Consider the following 17,720-nt stretch of genomic DNA (forward strand, 5'->3'; position numbering starts at 1 on the left):
AGTTGCAGCCTCACTGGATCGCAATGATGCAGTAACAGTTTAAGATAAGGAAGAAAATCAAGGTATCATCAATTCATCGTCAGTTGACCTCCGGATTCTCATATATTTCACTCCAATGTGGTGTTTGGCAATTGGCATTTAATGAGGTTGTAAACATGCTTTCAAATAAAGCGCTCGATTTCCCGACATTGCATGAAGGCAGCTCACTTGCTGCGCTGGTTGAAGGTGATAACCAGCTAATATGAGTCAGAAAGCTTATTTTAGGTACAGGAAAACTCTTTCAATTGACTGTTATATAACGAAAAACAAAAGTAACGCAATAATAGATGTTTTGATAAACTAATTCATTACAAATACACAAACGTAACAAGAGAAATATTTTATTTACAAATGTGTAGGAATGAATATTTATATAGTAGGAATTATTTAAAGAGCAAAGTACAACTTAGGAACGTTTTTTTTGTATTGTATAGTAAAGTATAGTGCGTTTGTTTTCATTAAAGAGAGAGAAGTAACTGAGGCTGCCTAATCCACAGAACTGTGGGTAGTTCTCCAAGATGTTTGGGCCAACCCATACCTGCAGAGTCCCTCCAAAAATTATATGCAAATGGAGTTAGAAGAATATATGCTGTTTAGAGGCAAAGGGTGGTCACACCAAATATTGATTTAATTTTCGATTTTCTTCTGTTCACTCACTTTGCCTTTTTTAATTGATGAATATAATCTATTAACATGTCTATTTTTGAAAGCATGCTTACTTTACAGCATTTTCCCCACACCTGCCTAAAACCTTTGCACAGTACTGTATATCTATAAAATATTTTTATTGATATGTCTATCTGACTAAAATTTGTAGACCAGATGGCCAATGGCCTACTGCTTTTTGATTTTGATGATGATCCAGACATCTGTCAATATTTGAACATTTTAATCATATAGGTCTAAATATTACAGGAAAGTCAGAAATCTAGCAACTCTGCTGCTAAATCACTGTATTTACATATCTGTGGGGTTATTTTTGGTTTGGGATAAGGTGACAAGAGTGCACATACACATAAACGATAATGAGATAATGTTTATGACAACACAGATCACATTGAAAACATTGCAGAAAACCTGGGCATTAAGAGGCAATTTAAAATATTTAACATACCATTAATGGGGAAATATGCTGATGCATGTAGGCCTTTTGGCAACTATGTTGATGAAAACGAAAACAAAACATTAAAACACAAATAGATGGTAAGCATGTAAAGAGAGCGAAACAGCAGAAGAATCAAATCAATTATAAAATTGATACAATATAAAATAAAATTAGAAAATGTCAGAAAATAGTGAAAAATCCCCTTTATAATTAAATTGTTTTGCATGATTAAATTGTTCAGCACAAAACCCAAAGATAGTCATTTTATTGTCACATGAGACAAAGTAAAGCAGCAAATTCTGTAGCAGGAGAAACTTAAACAAGAGAATGTATGACCATTTTGCTTGAAAAATTACCTCAACAAGAAATTAAAATAGTTGCTTATACATTTCTGTGGATCAACCAGTCAATTGATCCACTTATCATTTGAGATTGGTGTTCAATAGTGGCAGGGTTGAAAAAAATATATGGACTGGGAAAGTTACATTTAAAATTCCTTATGCCCTGATGTTTATACCCCAAATGATAAATATATATGGATTTTTGTTGAGGCTTTCGTAAAAGCAAAGGGACATGCATGAGCAACATTTAAAAACAGATCATACTCAATACTACAAAATTTTAACATCATAATAAAATAATATTAATTTAACACAAGTGAACACTGTGACACAAGAATGTCTGTATATTCTCAAAAAACCATCTAACTGTATGTCATTAGCATAAGGCAGCATTTCTTTAGAAACACTGCATCTATTCAGACAAACTCACAGTTCAGTTTATGTAGCAATGCTGTGTCTCACACATGTGCAATGTCTTTACAGTGTTACTGTATCATAAGTCAGTTTTCATATTGTACCAGCAGCACATATAGAATGAGTCAAAGCTGTGAAAATGTAATTGTATCATGATGTTCATCTTTTCAGTAACTGGACATATGAATTTATACATGGGGATATTTCCCTATAAGATGGTATAAATAGAATCGTGTATTATCACAGGGGATTGAATGTTTGAATGGTTGCTGGTGTGGGTATCTATTTCTGGTTTTAGTTACTGTGGAAACCAGAGGGCTCTGCAGGCATCCAGTATTTGCTGTTGCTATTTAGTGCCTCTGCTGAAATGGTTTCCCTATGTCCTTATTATCAGTGAGTTCACTACAGATGGAAAGCTTTGTTAATATGCATAGACATTATAATAATTGTGAAGACCCAGTCTGGCTAGGAGATTTGACAGAAATTTAGGGTGTAGTTTACAACTCTACCTCCCTATTATAGGTGAGTTTCCTGCTTCCTTGTATCCCTACAGGACAGGAGCTTGTTGGATGGAGTCGAGGGTCATCTGCGTTGCAGCAACTATTGGTATATTCATGGCTCAGTTTGTGTCTAAAGTCATGATTCTATGGGGGGTGTTGAACTCCTAATTAAGGCTTGGACCCCCCCAAAAAGAGGCATAAAAACCAACAGTTCAGGGGGTCTTTCTTACCTGAAACTGTAACTATTACAATATATTTCCGATACTCATGCCTTATATTCCAGAATCTTGAAGTATGATTTCTGACACCCCTAAGATGTTGCTTCACTCGCAGCTGCAGTTGCCCCAGTCCAGTCCTCCACACGCTGGTGGAGACACTGTAAGTTAATGTCAGTTAGCTATCTAGCTTCTTTAATACACTTAACTTTCCTACCTTCAGAGTTTCGTAATTAGCATTTTTATTTTACTTTAAATGAGCTATGTGATGTTAGCTAGCTGATAGCCTACCCTTTCATTTCATTACCACTATATCTTTTCATGTTTTATGTAGACCTAATTGTTAGCCAACACTGGTGTTTAGGCATGAGCAGTGAAAATGAGGATTAGTTATTGTAGATACACATTTTGACATCAATGTAAAGTTTATTATTTCATTTTAAGTATTTTGTGAGTCTTATACAATAAGCATAATATTTGTTTTCACTCTGGAATTCAGGCGTTTTACCTGACTTGGTAAATGTTAAATCCAGGTTTGTTATTTCAAAAATATTCAGTTTTATTTATATAGTGCCAATTCATAACAAAAGGCATCTCATTGCACTTTTTATATACAGCAGATCTAGACAGTACAGTACAGTACTGTTTAATATTATTTACAGAGACCCAAAAATTCCCAATTCCCCAACATTGTATGACTACTGCTTAATTGAACGCAGATTACTTTTCCTTCACAGTCAACATGAGCAGGAGGGATGGAGATATTTGCCAAAAAAAGTTGAAACTTAAAACTTGAAATGATAAAGATTAGGAATTAGATATGATAATGCAGACTGTATTTTATGATAGTGTCTTTGGTTCCGGTTCAACATTTTGTGGGTCTGTTTTGAGCAGTCATGATGGTCTGCTGTTGTGTGTCTGACTATCTGGCAGCTTTGGTGTAGAATAGTGACCTCTGACTACAAAAGTTGTGGTGTGGTATGGGGCACCCCTGAACTGGTGCAATGAATTTGATTTATCATCATCTACAGACACACATTAGTTAAATAAGCAAGGATATTGTAAGCACTGTAACATTTAAGTTCACTGAAGCCTGCTCCTGCTGGGTTTTCTTTTTGACCTGGGAAAAAAAAGTTGACCCCCCCCGGTTTCCACTGTATAATTCTCACCCTGTGTAAAGTTCCTCCTAAGTTCTTAGTAACTACTTGTTTAAGACTAATTTACTCATTCCAGACTAGCTAAAGACTTTTGTAAAGTATAAATTGTAGCGCTGTCCAATCAAAAGCAATCAACTATATAAACAGAAAGTCACTTTAGCATCATACACTGTACTCAACTCCAAATAACAGTTTGGGAGGCCGGACAACATATTAAATTTACCTGCCTTCTTTTAAGCTACTTTTAATTTTGAAGTGTTTCTACACTGTGGTTTTGATCTGTGGTAAGATCTGAGTAACCCTAATTTTATACTTCTTCACCACAGAACCTAACAGACATTATTTTGTCATTCAGTAGGCTAATTATTTGCATTTCATTGACCAATACATAGAAATATTTAACAGAAGTGTATAACTGCTTACTTCAATTATGACATCACTATGGTTATGATAAATGTGTTTTCACTGTGGGAAATGTGGTCACTGAATTACTTGTATGAGTTGTATGAAATGAGTATAAACAGCAACAGATATTGTCTGTGTAAAGCAACAATGTGAAATGTGATCAGTCATCATTTAAGGCCTCCTGCCTGTTTTAAATTAAGAAGTTTGTATGCTGAGTTGTTATTGAACAATATCATGAGATATATGAATACCTAACTCCTGCGTGATGTGGAGGTCGCTGTCATTTGGACTTTTCGCTTTTCTTACAATTCATGTAACATAAAGGACATAAGCATGAAGAAGGAAATAATGAAAAATATATTTGAGCATGTGAAGGTAGTTGGTGATGTTGGAAGATGACACACAAGGGCAGTCAGTCAGTCAGTGAGGGGATAATCCTTAGTCTTGCTTGTCCAATATTACGCTGTCTCACTGGATGTGTTTTCCTCTGTAGATGAAGGCAATTAAAACATCAGGGTCAGTGGAGTTATCATGACATTTCTGAGCACATCTCGTCCATGGTGGCTCAAAAGTTGAGACTGAAACTTACGTTTTGACGGTAAGCATCAGAAGCTGTTTGTTTTTGAAGCTGTATTAATTACAAATTTGTCTAAAGCAGTATTTGAGGGTATTAAGCTGATCCAGTTGCTATTTTATAAACGTAAAATACCTTTTCTCTTCTTACACATTTCTAGATGATGATTTGGTTTTGGCTGTGGCACATTTTCATGCCTCTTCTTGACAACCTATCTGCTCTACTGCTGGAACATGTATTGAAGTATACTGTCAAACCTTCTCTTCGTTTTGAGCATTGTAGCTCAATATAATTTCCGGTAATCCTGCTTCTGTTCGAGTTTTTGTTCGATGAAATTCAGGTGGCATCTCTGGAACCACTCTCAGATCTTTTATAAAATTTCAAGTTTATGTTGAGTATTAATGCAGCAAAATGTATCTACATTTTAAATTAAGGCTGCATCTATATCCTTCAGGACTGTCTGCATACATGCTCATAAATTATAGATTTAATGGTACACATAAAGGAATGTGATGATAACTAGAAAAAGATTCACAGATGCCAGGACGGAAGATTAACTCAGATTAGGATGCAGCACTTCAGCCTATACTCTCTAAAACTGCAAAAGGAAGCTGGCAGATCAGTATCTCGATTACAGGTGTCCATATCTTTGTTTCTTCAGGTCCTCGTCCTCTTTTCACTGTCTGCTCTGACAACAGGTTTGTCTACACACAAATTCTCTCTGTGTATCAAGCTACTTCCCCATCTTGTGTTGTCAGGTGTCCGAAATTTTCTCCTATCCATGTCAAAGCACAGCTGCTGTTACCTGCTAAAGACATCTTTTCCATTCTAAAAGTTTGGCTTCTACAGATGAGCTTCATTTTTATAAGCCTTCCTTCAGGATGTTGCTAGATTTGCATTTTCTTTTCTGCATAATTGGCAGATGGGTTTTATTTAGTAGAGAAATGCGCCTTCAGGCACAAGGTCCTCTTTTCTCAGCATGATGCCATGTGCATCATTAAAATGATTTTCTACTATCTGCATATTCTCAGCATCACCGCAGACACTGAGGAGGTCTTTTTTATTTCATTAGATACAAAATGGAAAAATGCTTTTTGTGGACAGGGTTAAGTGTGACAAAATGGGAGCAAAAATAAAATAGGCTGATTTATTTTCCAGATGAGCAGGTAATGAGAGCTAGGAAAAGGAGAAAGCTCATTTTTGGTAAGAGCTAAAAAACATGTTTCTGTATTAATGAAACTATACAAATTCCTACTACTAACTTTCCCCCTATCAATCAGCAACACTGATAATTGAAGGGAAATGGATACAGACAGTAACATGGTATAAGCAATAGAAGCTGTACTGTAAACTTTTATAATACATGTATAAAAACGCAAATTCAATATTATAATATAAAATAAAAAAGCAAAAGGCATTATGAGCAAGAAAGTGCACAATGAATGGCACTTCATTTGTTTCCATTGTTTCTTGTGAATCACATGTTAATGTGTGTGTGTGTGTACCTGAGAGAGCAGAGAACAGAGAGAGCAAAACTAAATTAATGAAGCATCTCTTTGAATCTAAATACTTATCCTTAAACCCAGGCCTGATGGGGATTAATGGGCCTCCTCACTTTGTTCCAGGTCCTTGGGCTTTGAAAAGGATGTGAATACAAGCTGTGTGGATTGATGGGTTGCTGTTAGGGCTTCAGGTTCCTATCTTATCAGCTGAGCTGTAATTGATTTATGGAGAGCTGGTTTGAATCACAACAGGGATGTAAGTGTGCTGATTTAGCCACTTAACTCAAAAACAGGGCCACCGGGAGCAGGTTGCTCTGTTTGAGAGGAGAAAAAGAACACACATTAATCCAACTGCAATGCACTGTTAGTGCTTCTAATGTCTTCTGTGACATAAGGAGGATGCCTCTATTCAGTTTTTATCTGATACAGCTGTGTGATATTTATCTTCTTTCTTCTTTGCAGCCTAAATAAGGATGCTTGTTGTTGTAAGGACAACATAATTCACAGAATGAGGGCCCGGATCATTACACTTAACATATTAGCTTCAGCCTCACTGACAGACCAAGTCGGTGCTTCTGGTATAAGTAACCATGGCAACCAGCATCACCTACAGCAGGTTTTCCAGAAGCATCTAGTGTAGCAATGTCTTTATGGGTTGGCTTTCTTATCATTTCAACTTGTTAACATGTATGTACGTGTGTGTATGTATATTTAAATGTGTATCAATATTGGGAGTGTATATCTGTAGGCTTATTTTATTATTCTTTTCTCCATTTTCTTCTTCCAGTGTGATTTGAAAATATTCACTTGATAACATGGTTATTACTTTATTATCATTTTAATTGTATTATTTTGTTGCTGTCCAAGAGTTACAACTTGCACGATCTTAAAAACGTATTAAATCGTTTTTCCTTCTATGCCTTGAGCACAGAACTGGGCATTATCACCCTTGTAACATGTATTCATTATTTATGCTGGGGTGAAGGAGTTGAGTTCATATATTTGTATATTTTTTTTAATTTCTGCCCGTTTGAGTTATTTCTAATGCCACCAACACCGTTCTGTTTATCCACTGACGTGTTGGTGTTTTGTTACTTGAGCAAATAGACACTAACTATAATAAATATTTTTTATTTAGCTTTCAGCATGTTACCTGAGCGTTAGTTACTTGAGCTCCAGACCCAATGGTGTGTGCGGCCTAAACCCTTGTTTCTCAGCCTCTGCACGTCTCCGCCTCGGATGAGCAGTTACGAGGCCAGTTCAGATGTGCGGTTCCACTGGTTGCTGTCCATGGTGCTGAACCCGTCGTCCTCATGTTAGATTGGGACCTGCCGGGGCGAGTAAGGACCTCACTTTTTGCACTTGCAAGTGATGGGACTGAACACCGGTGCCAAATCTTACTATGTGTCTTAAACATATGTTGTATTACAAAGCTTTTTTTTTTATTGGTGACTGGTTTGCGCATGCGAAGAGGCAAGCAGACACCACTTGCTAAAGCAAGTGACCGTGTCGAGAGCATCGATCGCTCTCAATGCGCACAGCAGGATATCCTCGTTTTTACATACACAATAAATCTGAACCTGGTAACATCGATTTCCAGGTTTTTATTCTCCATCACGCCTCTCTTGCTACGTTTCACGCAACAGGCTGCAACACCAATGTGGAGTCTATACACTGAAGAACAGTACCACCTGTAACTGTGCCTATCTGCTCCCGACTTTCATGCCGAGACCGAGGATGAAGAAACAAAACATCCGGACCCTGTCGCTCATCCTCTGCATGTTCTCCTACTTGCTGGTCGGCGCCGCGGTGTTTGACGCGCTGGAGTCCGAGTCGGAGAGCTCCCGCAGGCGCATCTTGGAGCAGAAGCGCAGCGAGATGAAGAAGAAGTACCGCTTCTCCGAGGATGACTACCGCGAAATTGAGCGAGTGGTGCTGCAAGCTGAGCCCCACCGCGCCGGGAGACAGTGGAAATTTGCTGGCTCTTTTTACTTTGCCATAACAGTCATCACCACCATTGGTAAGTTACTATAATGGTGGTTTCTATAATACTTCTATTTTTGGAGATGATCGATAATGTTTTACTGTGTTGTTGTAGTAAGAGTGGAGCATACCCTACCTGAATAAAACATATTAGGCTTGTTTAAATTACACACTGAGTGACTAATAGACAATCGGTCCATGTTTTACCATCCAAGCGTTTCTACAGAATGCCTCACAATGTTCTTCTCATTTCCATCTCTCTGCATTAAGGTTATGGACATGCAGCACCAGGCACAGATGCTGGAAAGGTCTTCTGCATGTTCTACGCTGTACTGGGCATTCCTCTCACTTTGGTCATGTTCCAGAGCCTGGGAGAAAGGATGAACACATTTGTCCGCTATCTCCTACATAAGACAAAGCAGTGCCTGGGCTTTCGACACACTGAGGTGTCAATGGAGAACATGGTCCTGGTGGGCTTCCTGTCCTGCATTGGAACACTGTGTGTCGGGGCTGCAGCCTTCTCCCACTTTGAGGGATGGAGCTTCTTCCATGCCTACTACTACTGCTTCATCACGCTCACCACTATTGGCTTTGGGGACTTTGTGGCCCTGCAGAAAAAGGAGGATCTCCAGGAGAAAACGCCCTATGTGGCGTTCAGCTTCATGTACATCCTGGTGGGGCTAACTGTTATTGGGGCCTTCCTGAACTTGGTGGTACTTCGCTTCCTCACCATGAACACTGAGGATGAACGGAGAGATGCTCAAGAGAGGGCATCACTGAAGAGGGACAGAGGCTTTTTGGATGGGGCTCTGGGCCTCCATGTTGTAGGTGAACAGAGCAGAGACATCCACAGAGAGAGGAACAGGAGCAATGTTCCACACGGTCGCAGCCACAGTGCGCTCTTCCTCCCAATGGAGGAAGGAACCAGCCGCACCAACCTCATCTCTTCCCCAGCAGAGGATCAGGAGAGACAAAGAAGCCCTGGCAGACACAGGCTGCATTTTCAGATCAAGGCAGGCAGACGCAGGCCAGAGTCGAGCCTCAGCTCCCTCTGTTCCTGTGTGTGCTACCGCTTGGGGATTTGTGACAGTCCTCTTATGTCCCACAGTGAACACCATGGCTGCCATGTCAATTCTGTTTACTACAACTCAGTCTCCTATAAGATCGAGGGCTGCTTGCCAGGTTCCAGGGACAACACTGGATTCTCTTCCCCAGGCAGCACGCTCTCACCTGGGCATAACTTCCGGGAGTTCCCTCGTTCAAGGAGAAAGTCTGTGTAAGGAACATTAAAGTGAAGGAGAGTGTACACCTATTTTGTGCATGTCAGAAGACACTGATTCTGTTAAACAAATAAGTTGTCTGTTGTGGCTATTGAAATTATTATTTTTTTTTGCTAAGCAAGGATGAGATTTTTTATCCTCTTTTACCATGGCATTATTTATGTTAGTGATTCTGCTGTTTTCCTTGCATGTAAGCCAAAGTGCAGTGCATGCTAAAGAGAATGTGTAGCACCCAATGTGAATGCATGAGTGCTATGTAAAGATGTAAACATTTGGGCTTTTAGTCTACAATTTTAACAAAAGTATTTTGGATATAGTTCTTATTAATGACTGTATACCTGTTCAGTGAAGGTATGTGAATGATCCTCTGTGGACTCTGCTCCTGCTTTAGACAAAACACAAACCTTTTCATGCCACAGCTAGAAGATGTCATCATACTTTTATATTTACAAAGCCTTAAATAACTTTGACCAAGCACATGAGACATGTGGCTTCTTGGCTCAGTGAATTTAATAAATCCTTTTATTACTTATTATCAGGAGGGGAAGGGGGTCAGATTTGTTCATTGTTCAGCACTAATGCACTCTAGTATAAAGAGATTATGATTGTCACAGCAGTTATTCAAATTTAATTGATGTAGCACACAACAGATATGTAGCAGGTCACTAGTAAACTTCCCACAATCCTGAAAGAGTTGTCACTTTCCAGCCAGGGAGGTGTTGTTTCTTGTTGGATTTTTAGTCAGATTCAGTGTGAGTCTATTACAGTATTGTTTTATTAAAAACCAAAGAAAAGTATAATTGTGTGCTTGTTGTATTTTTTTTATCAGGTTTTGCTGTGATTGAGCAACATTTGTATGAGGTTGTCAAGCTTTTGTGGTCAGTTGTTTTCCTCTGTTCTTGCGTTTTTATCTCCAGGGACCCCTTTACACTTGGCAGAACAATAGGACTGATACAATGATACAGAGGAAAAGGGTGCCAGAATGGGGTTAATAATGCTACTTTTAGTTATATTGTGGAAGGAATTATGATTATTAACTGACTAATGAAAAACTCAGTAAGCATTGATTTGGTTATTTGCAAAATCGTCAAAGGACTTGAAGATGTTGAAATGGGCTAAATCTGGTTAAAAAGTGGAATTTGTTGTTTGTTGACATCTACGGTTGCTTTTAACTGTTGTTTCAACAACATATTTTAATATGTTGTTATTTTCTGCTTTACACCAAATTTGTCATTGAAATGCTGTAGATACAATAGTTATATATAACCACATTTCAACCAAATTTAGCCCACTTTTAACCCAGAAATTTGAAAATCTTTGATCTGCAATTAACATTTTAAGTAGTGTACCTTACTTGAGTATTTCCATTTCATACAATTTTTTACTATTCAGATTTTACATACAAAACATGTAATCATCCTATAAAATATTTTGATTGACAACTACCTACAGTATATAAAGTAGCCAATGTGGTATCCACATTGAATTATTATCAATAATAATTAAAAAATATTAAAGAGAATAGTATAACTCTCACAAGGGCCTTTTCTTCTGAATTATGAGTATTTTTACTTTTGATATTTTAATGACATTTTGCTAATAATACATTTTCAGTGCTGGACTTATAAGGCATCATTTTTATTTTGCAGTGTAACCACTACTTATTGCAGTATTGCTACTTAAGAAAAGGATGTGAATACATCCTTCACCATTGGAAAGGTCCTTCACTCAGGGGGCACTCCTGGGTTTGTCTCTTGACTAAGTTGACTTCAGTCTCGAATAAAATCCTGCCCAGAAAATCTCTGGAACTGTCTCCTTGAACTATGAAGTAAATAATAAAATGGCCATAAACAACAAAATGAAAATACCTCAATTTTCAAGTGCAGCACCGAACATTTCAAGTCATTAAACACAACATCTTCTCTACTGTCAGGAGATAAAGTCACATCATTTGACATAACGTCTACACGTGGCTTCTATTTGCTATTTGTGTTTTTCTCTTTGCAATGAGGAACAGAAATCATGAAGTCTTTGTACAAGAGTCCCCAAGCATACATTTCAAGCCATCTGTTGATCTTCTGGAATCATAGGCTACTTTACATATAAATGTAAAACTGATTGGGCAATAGAGTCTGAAATGGTGATTGGTTATGAAATGCCATCTGCTCTGGCTGCTCCGGGGTAGAAGTAGGGACGTTTACTCTCTTCTTTACATCACATCCCGTTCATCAATTCTGAACCATTCTTTACTGCATGCAACAAGTCAGGTTATACAAAATGTTAGTCCCCCTTCAAGTGTACAGGATTTTTATCGTCCTGTATGACGTCATGACAAAAAAAGGAAGACAATTTAGATGCCATAACTTGGACAAGGGGTCCCTCTACAGGTGATTACACTGTGGGAAAAATGAGGAAAGGGATGTCACAAAGACTAATGTAAACCATTTTGCCACTAGAGGGCACTATATATATCTATGAATTGATTTAATTCGGACAAAGAACAAAACTATAGCAACAAGCATGGGAAAAAGTCAAAATAATTACACTCAGAGTGTTATTGATTTTACAGAAGTTATGTTTTTGCCTGCAACCCTCTGGGTTAGGAATTAAGGGTCAATAAAAGTCCAAACAGAGGACCCTGTAGTGTCAGGGGCCTTCTGATTTCTAGATCAGGATATTACCAAACCAGCTCATAAGCAGCATATAACAACCACAACCACACCCTCTGTCCTTAGACCCTCATATTGGATAAGGTAAAACTCCCAGAAAAAAACACCAGAAAAAAACACCTTGAAGAAAAAAATCGAAGAAACCTCAGGAAGAGCATCAGAGGAGAGACCCCTCTTCAAGGATGGGCAGACCTGCGAAAGGTGTTGTGCATACAGAATAGAAATCAGCAAAATTACAGTATAGAAATTCAGGATGACAATATAATAGATGGATCTGGGAGGGTAGCCACATGACGTCAAAGGAGACTTGAAAAGAGGACAGACTACACAAACACACAAGAATCAAAACTCGAGCACACCAATCACACAGATAGGAGAAGGGAAAAGAAACCATACACACAGAGGGAGAGAGAGATTCACAAAAGGAGGTAATTTCAAAAGATAGAAATGAATCTAACCATCCAAAGTGATGATTGAATAAAGATGAAAGCAAGAAAATTGGGATGGTGATTCAACAAAATATTGCTCCAATCCAGTAAAATACCATGTTGAACAACAGTACAGTGCATGCACCTAGAATGTGATCTAACATGAGACTGATCAACTTCTTTGGTAGTGATCCTCTTGAAGCTATTATCCATACAAGTCCTAGTATTGGTAGTATAGATATGTTTAGTATTGATCTGACCAGCCCTTGCAGAAAGAAAACAAAATTTAACTGAGATACAGTAGCCTAATTGAATGTCATCTTTTCGACTCTCAGTAGCAGATGACCCACATCCTCTTTACTGTTGAGAGAGTTAATGAAAAACACAGATGTAACTCAGGTTTTGAAGGATTTCTCTGAATGCACTGCTGTACTGAATGCTTGTATCATCCACAGAGACTTTTCTCATTGACTGGCCTTGTTGCCATAATTTCATTAGATGATCAATATCTGTCTCATCAACATTTGTAGCTAGCTTTTCTCATACAAATTAGGCTACATTGTTCATACTGAATACATCAATTCAAATATTAATTTTCTGGGAACTGGTTATGAAACAAACTGCCTGAGTGGTACAAAGAAGGTACTGGCACAAAACCAGGACACAATTAGTTTACATTGATGGATTACAGCAGAAATGCCCAAACCTTTTTAACACGGAGGCTAAAACAGCTACACATTACATGGCATTGTGTGCTATGGATGGCCACTTCACATGTTAGTCTCATTTGGATATCCTTGGATAAGAGGTTTGAGTGAATTTCAATTGAATCAGAGTATAATCATGCAGCTTATTGAAATTTTTGTACTGCATATCATTTCAATTGTATCCAAAAGGTAGAATCCATCCTGGTTGAAGTGGACTGAAACACAACGAGGTGATCTTTCTTTCCTAGCACATTAGTGTAAACCCAAGACAATTCCCCTTGGTGACAGAATAATCCCATCATCTTATGCAGCCATTTTAATATCTGCTCAAACAATTTTTGGTTTTATGAGGGGTTTTTGTGCATAAAAGTAAGGCACTAGGGGGCGGCTGTGGCTCAGGAGGTAGAGCGGGTTGCCCGTTAATCGGAAGGTCAGCGTTTCAATCCCCTGCTCCTCCAGGCTGCGTGTCAAAGTGTCCTTGGGCAAGATACTGAAACCCGAATTGCCCCTGGTGGCTGTTCCACCGGTGTATGACCGTGTGTGAATGGTGAATGCAGATGTAGTGTAAAAGGGCTTTGAGTGGTCGAAAAGACTAGAAAGGCGCTATACAAATACGGAGCACTACAATGTGTATAATGTGTGGCGTTCCTGCAAAAGAGAGCTGGGCTCTCTGTGAAACATACCTGAATAGATAGATTAAAAAGAGAAAAAAAAGAATAATACACCACTGAGTAGAATTGTAGGTAGTCAGGTAGATAGTTTTATTGTCACAATACAACAAGTTGTATAGTGAAATTGAGTTTTGTAACTCCCTTCTGCTACATAGCAGACAATATACATTAATAAGGAATCAATTATGAAAAATGTTAACAGAAATAAAGTATCATCACTGGAGCAGTGCTGAGGATGAATCAGAGATTAAGAGTCTGCTTGGGGGGCAACTTCTCAGCAGTCTGGTGGTGCGGCAGCAGAAACTTCTATATCTCTTCCCAAAAGGCAGCAGGGTGAAAAGGCTGAGGCTGGGGTGGGTACTGTCCTTTAGTATCCTTTGGGCTCTGCGTAGGCACCTCACCTCACCGATATCACTGATGCTCAGGAGATGGGTACCAATGATCTTCTGAGCAGTGTTAATCCCATGCCAGTTTGTGATGCTTTCTATTGCTCCTCTGTAAAAGCTGACTTGGCATGGGAATTTGGCCTCCTTAAGCTTCCTCAAGAAATACAGGCGTTTTTGAGCTTTCTTCACCAGCTGAAAGATGTGAGATGACCATGTCAGGTTCTCGGTGATGCTGTTTCCCAGGAACTTGAAACTATTCACCTGCTCCACCTCAGCACCACTGATGCAGACACGAGTGTGTGTCTTTATCTCCTTCTTCCTAAAATCAATGATCAGCTCCTTGGTTTTGCTGACGTTGAGCAGCAGGTTGTTCTCTGAGCACCACTCTGCAAGATTATGAATTTCTTCCCGATATGAAGTCTCATTGTTGTTTGAAATCCGGCCGATGATGGTGGTGTCATCCGCAAACTTCACAACAGAGTTCTCTTCATGTCGAGGGATGCAGCTGTAGGTGTACAGCGTGAACAGAAGGGGGCTGAGCACACAGCTCTGGGGAGCTCCAGTGTTGAACACTAGAGTGGAGGAGGTGAGTCCGCCAATCTGAACTGACTGTTTTAAAAAAACAAATCATTGTTTCTGATCAGATCACTTGAAAGTTGCCCTTCAGGTTTCCTTCTACTTACGCTATTTATGTCCTATTCAATGTAAATGTGATACAAAACATAAGAATAGCTTGGAAGATATGCTGCATTGTTATAGATAGTATACTGTATTAAGTAGTTAAAATGATCTCTTATATATAATATTATAATTATTATTATATTATTATTATTATAAATCCACTGTGACCCACTACAATACTTCTTGTTATATATATATATATATATATATATATATATATATAAAAAACAAATACAAAATTCACTCTCCTTTAAGGTCGGTCTGTGTAAGTTCTGATAGTTTGTTTTTTAGTTTGAACCACAAAACGAACAAACGTGAAAACCTCCACAACGAAGAAACGGGGATAAAAGAGCCTTTATCTGTTTTTGGTTTCTGAATCCAAAAACAAAAAATGACTAAGCCAAATTCAAATATTTTTTTGAAATTCCTAATTTCATTTCTCCGTTTGAAGATAGAATTTAAGAAAATTAAGCCAGGTGGGCCAGGTGAGCCGGAAGTAATGGTAAACATAATAAAAGCCAAACTCGTAGAACATTCAGATCTGTAACATTATGCAACACTAACGTTACACCAGGGTGATATAGTAAATAAATAAATAAACCTGGACCGAGAGAAATACTTTAGTAACAGTATGATTACATGGGCATGCAGGTTTAGCTCTGGGATGAGGGTGAATGATGAAGATGATAACTAGTGTTGTGGTGGCAGCCCGGCTGACGGTGAGTGTCCTGTTTATATCTCTTTTTGGTTGTGATTCTGTTTTCCTGTACTCTGCCTGCCTCCCTGTGTCTCCCTTCCTGTGTGTGCTCTCCCTCTCTCTGTCCCTCCGCTCCTGAGCCCAGCCAACGACCCGCACCTGCATTTCGTCAGCCACCTCCTCTGCCTGCCACACCTGCCTGCAATCAGCCTCATCTCCGACAGTACTTCTACCAGTCAACCCCTGCTTGATCATCGTTGCTCCTAATCTGGTGCCACAAGTTCACTCAAGCTCCTGAAATCAGCTCTTGGTTTTTCCCCCGTGTCTAACCCTGTCTGTCTGTTTCCCTTCCCAGGTTCACTCACCTTCGTCCTCCGTCCTGTCAGCTGGGCTTGCCTACCAGTCCTCTCCTCTTGGGCTACCTCCACGGCGCTCCCCCGGCTCCCTTTGCTCCTCGCCAGTCCACCTGCCACCACACCATTCCCTTCCCCGGTCCCCTGCCTCCCACGGCTCCCTCACCTCCATCTCCTCTTCCCCAGCCCCTCTGTTTCCCCTAAATAAACCACCTTTCAACTGAGTGTTGCGTTTGGGTCCGTTCTGTCCTGCTCCCTAACAGAACGATCAAGCCACAAATGGACCCAGCAACCACCTTCCAGGAGGCAGCTAACCAACTCTGGTTAGAGTTGGAAGAGAAGTGGAGGGAGTTGAGTCATGTGGGCTACAAGAGGGCTCTTCTGACTTTTGGCAAGGTAAAAGTCTCTCAGAAGCCGTGGCTGACTCCTGCTCCTCGAGCCCTGGTGGATCGACCGGCTTCAACCCTGCCGGTGGTCCGGCCAACCCCTGCTCCTTGTGCCTTGTCAGGGAACGACCGACATCAACCCCGTCGGTGGTCCGGCCGACTTCTGCCCCCCTTGCCCTGTTGGCGGATCGACCAGCTTCAACTCCGCCAGTGGTCTGGCCAATCCCTGCTCCTCGCACCAAGGCCGTCGCCCAGCCCACAGCCCAGCGTGCGCCACCTCCTTGTTCCTGCCCTACTCCCTGGCCTCTGAAGAGGTCTCGCTCCCATCCCAGTCTCCCCTTAGCCTGACCTCCAGAGAGGTTACGTCTTCTCCGCTGGGGCCTCCGGTCCTCACCGGCCCCCTGTGGACCTTAGCTCAGGCTCTCAACCTCCTGACCTCCCCGGTTCCCTCTCTGCCCTGCCCCTGGAAAGCCCACCTCAGGTCCCAGGTTCCCTCTCTGCCCTGCCCTGAGGTTCCCTGTTCCCTCCTTATTCTACAAACTAGGCTGCAAATAAGACCAAATGAAAGAGGGGTTGTGGGTTCAAACCTTGGTTTCCCCGGCCTTTCTGTGTGGAGTTTGGATGTTCTCCCCGTGTCTGCGTGGGTTCTCTCTGGGTGCTCCAGCTTCCTCCCACCATCCAAAGACATGTGGACTAGGTTGATTGGTGACCCCAAATTGTCCTTAGTTGTGAGCGTGAGTGGTTGTTCCCCACGGACCATGGTTCGTCTATGTGTGGCCCTGTGATGGACTGGCAACCTGTCCAGGGTGTACCCTGCCTTGCGCCCGATGTCAGCTGGGATTGGCTCCAGCCCCCCCGCGACCCTGTACGCAGGATGCAGTGGTTGACGATAGATGGATGGAATATAGCACTGACAGTAACAACTCTGCACACAGAATAATTTCTTGGGTTTACCTACATTAACCTACGAACTGTACTGCACCAAACAATGCGCTTAATAAAAGGTGACTGTTGCTGTTGGAATAAATGCGCAATATTATAATGCATAATCAACTACTGTTACTAACATATTTCTCTCGGTCCAGGTTTATTTATTTTCATCTAACGTCACCCTGGTCTAACATTAGTTAGTGCTGCATAATGTTACAGATCTGACTGTTCTACAAGCTTGGCTTTTATTTTAATACGTTTACCATTACTTCCGGGTCACCTGGCCCACCTGTCTTT

General features: G+C 40.2%; 1 protein-coding gene across 1 annotated transcript; it reads left to right on the top strand.

Moving 5' to 3' along the window:
- Window positions 1–7,757: 7,757 nt before the first annotated feature.
- kcnk15 (potassium channel, subfamily K, member 15) lies at window positions 7,758–9,604 on the top strand. Its single transcript, XM_038721655.1, has 2 exons — window positions 7,758–8,272; window positions 8,506–9,604. The coding sequence occupies exons 1-2, from the start codon at window positions 7,975–7,977 to the stop codon at window positions 9,513–9,515; spliced, it is 1,308 nt and encodes a 435-aa protein (XP_038577583.1). The 5' UTR covers window positions 7,758–7,974; the 3' UTR covers window positions 9,516–9,604.
- The last annotated feature ends 8,116 nt before the right edge of the window (window positions 9,605–17,720 follow it).

Source organism: Micropterus salmoides, unplaced genomic scaffold, assembly GCF_014851395.1.
Source record: "Micropterus salmoides isolate LMB-PRFRI ecotype aquatic unplaced genomic scaffold, ASM1485139v1 Ms_hic_scaffold_16, whole genome shotgun sequence".
Taxonomy (NCBI): domain Eukaryota; kingdom Metazoa; phylum Chordata; class Actinopteri; order Centrarchiformes; family Centrarchidae; genus Micropterus; species Micropterus salmoides.